This window comes from Sus scrofa, chromosome 2 (assembly GCF_054392235.1).
Source record: "Sus scrofa isolate SSC_HxYL_T2T_F1_AM1 chromosome 2, Sscrofa_HxYL_maternal_Yorkshire_Landrace_v2.0, whole genome shotgun sequence".
In the NCBI taxonomy this organism is placed as follows: Eukaryota; Metazoa; Chordata; class Mammalia; order Artiodactyla; family Suidae; genus Sus; species Sus scrofa.
Genome location: NC_139384.1, coordinates 80,650,801 through 80,656,800, shown reverse-complemented (window position 1 = coordinate 80,656,800; position 6,000 = coordinate 80,650,801). Strand labels below are relative to the sequence as shown.

The 6,000-nt window shown below is 55.0% G+C and overlaps 2 protein-coding genes across 3 annotated transcripts; both read left to right on the top strand.

Moving 5' to 3' along the window:
* Positions 1-861: 861 nt before the first annotated feature.
* Positions 862-2,668, top strand: LOC146405503 (uncharacterized). Its single transcript, XM_085013103.1, has 3 exons — positions 862-1,059; positions 1,338-1,562; positions 2,582-2,668. Exons 1-3 carry the CDS (start codon positions 947-949, stop codon positions 2,586-2,588), a joined length of 345 nt encoding a protein of 114 aa, XP_084869229.1. The 5' UTR covers positions 862-946; the 3' UTR covers positions 2,589-2,668.
* ACP5 (acid phosphatase 5, tartrate resistant) lies at positions 1,137-4,881 on the top strand. 2 transcript variants are annotated; one of them, NM_214209.2, is made up of 6 exons: positions 1,137-1,562; positions 2,582-2,668; positions 2,811-3,095; positions 3,300-3,427; positions 3,567-3,912; positions 4,271-4,881. In NM_214209.2, exons 3-6 carry the CDS (start codon positions 2,811-2,813, stop codon positions 4,532-4,534), a joined length of 1,023 nt encoding a protein of 340 aa, NP_999374.1. In that variant the 5' UTR covers positions 1,137-1,562; positions 2,582-2,668; the 3' UTR covers positions 4,535-4,881. The 2 variants fall into 2 exon arrangements, with proteins under 2 accessions (NP_999374.1, NP_001431327.1); NM_001444398.1 differs by having other exon boundaries at positions 1,137-1,746.
* The last annotated feature ends 1,119 nt before the right edge of the window (positions 4,882-6,000 follow it).

Below are 6,000 nucleotides of genomic sequence, written 5' to 3'. Positions count from 1 at the left end.
AGTTCATGGGCCAGAGATCAGATCCCAGCCATAGTTGCCATCTACAACAGCAACGCAAGATCCTTAACCCACTATGCTGGGTGGGGATCAAACCTGCGCCCCGGCACTCCAGAGATGCAGGACTCTGGAATAATTTTAGATTTACAGGAAACTTGCAAAAAATAGTGCCGTGTCCAGCGCTGCAGGGCAGCAGAAGATTCTGGAAGAGGGATGGCGTGATATAACAAAACAGAGAAGACTCTTACATTTAGAAAGTGGGGGACCAGGAGGCACTCTGTTCTGCAGAACAAAGGCGCCTAGGCTTTAGCCCTCATGACTTTTATTAGGGAAGGTGACGTAGGTTAATGAGCAAAATCAGGTGCAGGCAATGATAAAGCTCTCTTAGTGGTTGTGTTTTGCATGTGAGCCAAATTTGTTTACTGCATCGTTCAGCAGTTTCAATGGTCTCCAACAAAATAGTGCAGAGTTCCAACATATGCCTCCCTGTTGCCCCTGGGGCTAACAACTTCTAGATCCATGATACACTTTTAACCACTACCAGATTATGTTTCTTAGTTGGGTTACTGTTCCCAAAACTGCAAGCTTTATTTGGATGTCCCCAGTTTTGCCACAGGTGCCCTTTTCTTGCCCGAGATCCCACATTCATTTTGGTCCTCGTGTGTCTGTGTCTCCTTTCAGTCTGTGACACCCCTCAAATGTTGCGTTTTCATGACTGGGCCAGTTTTTGCAGGGTTCTAGTCAGGTGTCCCTCGGAATATCACTCCATTTGGGCGTACCTGGCATTTTTCTCATCATTAGCCTGAGGTTATGGGTGGCTGGGAGGGGTGAGGGGCCCTTCTCATGACATTGACCGGGACACATGACACCCATAAGACATCACTAGCTGTTAGCCTGGATCACTCGGACAAGGTGGGGTCTCGCCTTTGGCTCTTCCATACTTTATTTTATGGACGAGCCTCACCAACTCCTTCGAGTCCCGCCCACCTTCACCGGAGGCGGGAAGGGTTGCGCCCCAGATCCTGGAGGGGTGTTTCAACTTAAATTATCTGCAATTCTAAAGTAAGATTGGACCCCTCCGCCCTCACACCCATTATAAAGACCAGGAAATTGAGGTTGAAAATGACACACTTCCTCACTAGAGGGTGGCCCAGCGCAGGGCTAAGGCCCCACCCCAGCACTGCAGTAGGGTGGGGCGGGGGGAGCTGTGGGCGCCCCAAATGCGCAGGCAGGTGGAGACACTGCCTGTGTGGGGGCAGGGGGAGGAAATCGGGCCCCAAGCCGCCCTCCTCGGCCCGAGGTGCAGCCTAACCCCGGGTGCACCTTACCCCCTGTTACAGAATACTGCCTGCGCCCCGGAGGAGTGGTGGCGCGGTGGCCCAGCAGGATCCCGGGCGGGCCTGGAGACTGAGGGGCCCGCGCTTCCTGCTGCCGGAGATCACCTGGGCCGCCCGGGGCCCTGGGGCAGGGGCGGGAGGGCCGCCCCGACGGCGAGCGCCCTGCACTCCTACAGCGTGGCTCCCGCGGCCGCTCCTGGCCTTGGCCCTGGGCCCTGCCGACTGCAGGTGAGACAACCCGCCCGGCGGGTGTAGAACCCGCCAGAATCCGCCACCCGGAGGAGGGGTCTCCGCCTGCCCTGGTGACCCACTTTCTGTTTGTCGGGGATGCGGGAGCCAGAGGGACAGCCAGCCGGTGTCCTCAGCCGTGAATGAGGGGCTCACATCATGCAAGAGACCGTAGGGAGCCATAGTGAGTGTGCAGGGGACAACCAGGGCCGGGAGGAGGGAGCAGGAGGGGAGGGGCAGGTCAGACAGCCCTGTGGTGCAGCCCTTCCCCCAGCCCCAAGAGGCTGAGGGTGTGAGAGTCAAAAGTCTGTGGTCACAGGGTAGTCACCAGCTGCCTCCTGCCTGGGTTCCTCCTGCAGGAATGGGGGTCAGGCAGGACTTCCTGGAAAAAGGGAGCCCCAGCTGTTTGGGGGAGGGGAGGTGACCCTGGGACACTGGCTGGGATGTTGTCAAACACAGCTCACACACAGGACACACAGCTCAGCTGAGAAACACAACAGAGACACACAACTTGGGCACAAAACAGGCACACACAAGTCGCCTTCCCCCCTACACACAGTTCCACTTGAGGACTCAGGTGCACGTCACAGACATGCCATGCAGGCCTTGCCAGCTGAGTATACACAGCCACTGGAACACTGGCTCCCAGGCTCACAACCAACATGTGACTGAGGCAGGCACGCTTGGCTACACGCAGAAAACAGCTCAGACACACCCAGACACAGGCAGACAAACACCACCTCTGAGAACACCGACACACAGGAGGTGCCTGGCCCGGGCATTCGGACACAGCTGCCTACACAGCACACACGGGCCCCGAGACACGAACTGCTCCTGTGGGCAGACGCAGGGGCTGTGGGGCAGGCGCAGCTGCACTGGTGCACCAGACAGCCACCTCAAATCCCGTGTCCAGCGCTGGGGAACTAACTCCAAGGCTCACATGACCCGAGGGGAGGGCTTTTGGAACAGTTGGCGGAGAAACTGCATCATCCTCACTAATGATCCATTTCCGCCCCCAGGGAATAAAGGCTCAGTGACCGCCAGTTCTGCACTGGAGCTCACCTGCCTCTCTGAGCCCCCAGCGACCGGCTCAAGCCTCCCCTAGGGTGAGTGCTGGGCCCTGCATGACCACCCTTTCCCCTAAGCCCCATGGCTGGACCCTATCCTCCCACTAACCCTGGGGATAAGGGGGGGTGGGTCTCGGGTGCCTGCTGCCCACATCCCAGACACTTGTCTCTCCTCTCCCAGATGGACACGTGGACGGTACTGCTCATCCTGCAAGCCTCCCTGGTGCTCCCCGGGGCCGTGGGCACCAGAACCAACACCAGGACTGCCCCCACCCCCATCCTGCGTTTTGTGGCCGTGGGGGACTGGGGAGGGGTCCCCAATGCCCCGTTCCACACAGCCCGGGAAATGGCCAATGCCAAGGCGATTGCCACAACTGTGAAGACCCTGGGCGCAGATTTCATCCTGTCCCTGGGGGACAATTTCTACTTCACTGGGGTGCATGATGCCAAAGACAAGAGGTTCCAGGTGTGCGATGCTGGAGTCAGGGAGTGGGGAGGTACATGTGAAGAAGCCCCTCAATCTTTTGACACTGGAAAGGGTAGCCAGAGGCTGACACCTGTAGGCACCTAGAGGGCTCACCATCTCTCTTGTCCCCCACTCCTGACTTGGTGGGAGCATCTGATGGCTGTGTGAACTGGGGTGGGGGCTGGCCCTCTCTGTCTGCTACAGGAGACCTTTGAGGATGTGTTTTCTGACCCCTCCCTCCGCAATGTGCCCTGGCACGTGCTGGCTGGCAACCACGACCATCTGGGGAACGTCTCGGCACAGATAGCCTATTCTAAGATCTCCAAGCGCTGGTGAGTCTGCACCCCTCTCATCCTCCCCACACCTCCCACCTCCCAGCCTGGCTCAGGTGGGCAGAGACTCATCAGCCTGAGCTGAGTTTGGGGCTCCTCTGCCCAAGACAGGCGCTCACCGCTTCCATCACATCCGCAGGAACTTCCCCAGCCCTTACTACCGCCTGCGCTTCAAGATCCCACGGTCCAATGTGTCTGTGGCCATCTTCATGCTGGACACGGTGACGCTGTGTGGCAACTCGGACGACTTTGTCAGCCAGCAACCCGAGAGACCCCGCAACCTGGCGCTGGCCCGCACACAGCTGGCCTGGATCAAGAAGCAGCTGGCGGCAGCCAAGGAGGACTATGTGCTGGTGGCCGGCCACTATCCTGTGTGGTCCATCGCCGAGCATGGACCCACCCACTGCCTAGTCAAGCAGTTGCTGCCACTGCTGACCACACACAAGGTCACTGCCTACCTGTGCGGCCATGACCACAACCTGCAGGTAAGGAACCCCAGGATGGGATGGGAGACTTGTAAGGGGTCCCCAGCGCAGCCAGTGTGTCACATGGCATACTGGGGTCCTCCTCCTATTTGGGGGCCTCCTGAACATCACTCTCTTTCAAACTCTACACTCTCTAACCAAAAAACAGCCCCAATTTCTCTAAGAGCCCTCTCAGAGCTCCCAGGTACTTAGTTCTCTACCTGTGGGAAAACTGAGACCTGGGGTTGAGGGGGACAGTTATATTCCTTGTTCAGGGTGACTCTGTGGGCAGGGACAAGCCTGACCTTGGACTCAAGACAGGTGATCAACCTCACTGAGGGGCTAAGGGCTCCAGTGACCCTGTGTCCTCTGCCCACAGTACCTTCAGGATGAGAATGGCTTGGGCTTTGTGCTGAGCGGGGCCGGGAACTTCATGGACCCCTCCAAGAAGCACCTGCGCAAGGTCCCCAACGGCTACCTGCGCTTCCACTTTGGGGCTGAGAACTCACTAGGTGGCTTCGCCTACGTGGAGATCACCCCCAAAGAGATGAGCGTCACTTACATTGAAGCCTCGGGCAAGTCTCTCTTCAAGACCAAGTTGCCAAGGCGAGCCAGGTCTGAGCACCAGCACCGACGGGCCTGAGAAGTGCCTCCCTGCTGGCGGGTGGGTGGGTGGGCCCCACTGGGGGCCATCCCCCCCAGCCCTTAAGCAGGCTTTCCTGGGTACCTGTGGTGCTACGGCAGAGCGGGAAGGAGATGGACAGATGAGGAAATGTGATGCCAAGTGGCCCTTGTGACAAGGATGCCCACAGAGGTGAAAGAAGCATGGACACATGTACCGGCCAGAGTGCCAGGCCCCATGGCCGGGCTCGCCCAGCCTGACTTCTGGGCAATGGGGGGTGAGGAAGGAAAGCTCTCTCCTGGGTCAGGCATCCTTCTGTCACTGCCAAATAGTTAATAAAAAAAAAAAAAATAGTTGCAAAGGCTGAATGTGTGTCATGAGTGTCCTTTTCCTCACCTCCCTGATGAGATGCATCACTTGGCTTTAAAAGGGTCAGGGCTCCCTGACTTGCTGCTCTGCGCCTCCACCCCTCAGCTTCTTCCATAACCAACCAGCCTTATACATGGATGCATTTTTTTTTTCTTTTTACGGCCTCGTCTATTGCATATGGAAGTTCCCGGGCTAGGGGTCAAATCAGAGCTTCAGGGGCTGGCCTATGCCACAGCCACAGCAACACTGGATCCAAGCCACATCTGCATCCTACATAGCAGCTTGTGACAATGCTGGATCCATAATCCACTAAGCGAGGCCAGGGATTGAACCTGCATCCCCACAGACATTATGTCAGGTTCTTAACGCTCTGAGCCAAAACGGGAACTCCCACAGATGCGATTTTAAGTAGAAACCAAACAGGAAGAAGGGTAGAACATGAAACAAGCCTTCCTCCCCCGTGACAGCCTCCCTAGGAGTGACCATGCCTGTCATGTTCTTTCCTTCCATCATAAAAACATCCCCCTTATATCACACAAATCATCTTGACATATACACAGTTGTGCACCTCTTGGGAAAGAAAATAGCTTTGCTTTTTTTTTTTTAAATGTTATAGGAGTACAGCAACACACTTACAATGTTGTATTTGTTTCAAGGGTACAGCACAGTGAATCAGATCATATGTATTCTTTTTTCCCACAGAGGTTATTACAAATTATTGGGTAGATTTTCCTGTGCTATGCAGTAGGTTCTTGTTAAATAACTTTTTATAAATGACTTGAACTTCCTTCCAGGGTTTCTCTGGCAGATGAAAGCAAACATGAACAGCTTTTTTTTTTTTCATCGGGTTCCCACTGATCTTCATCTAGCTTTTTTGTTTCTTTTCTTTTGCAAACTGACAAACTAGATCTAGTTCCCAGTGCTGTACAGCAGGACTTTTTCATATTCTTTTCCATTACGGTTTATCATAGGATATCGAATATAGTTCCCCGTGTTATACAGTAGACACTTGTTGTTTATCCATCCTATATATAATAGGATATATATCTTGCTTACATTTTGTCCAGGTTGCTATTTCATTTTATTTAGCTAGGTTAGCTAGGATGGAGCCAAACAAT

Excerpts from the sequence above, each read along its gene's own strand:
- LOC146405503 (XM_085013103.1), top strand. The coding sequence starts at position 947 with ATGGACGAGCCTCACCAACTCCTTCGAGTCCCGCCCACCTTCACCGGA. Across the intron at positions 1,060-1,337 it reads AAATTATCTGCAATTCTAAA|AATACTGCCTGCGCCCCGGA; the intron begins GTAAGATTGGAC and ends CCCCTGTTACAG.
- ACP5 (NM_214209.2), top strand. The coding sequence starts at position 2,811 with ATGGACACGTGGACGGTACTGCTCATCCTGCAAGCCTCCCTGGTGCTC. Across the intron at positions 3,096-3,299 it reads CCAAAGACAAGAGGTTCCAG|GAGACCTTTGAGGATGTGTT; the intron begins GTGTGCGATGCT and ends TGTCTGCTACAG. Across the intron at positions 3,428-3,566 it reads TCTAAGATCTCCAAGCGCTG|GAACTTCCCCAGCCCTTACT; the intron begins GTGAGTCTGCAC and ends TCACATCCGCAG.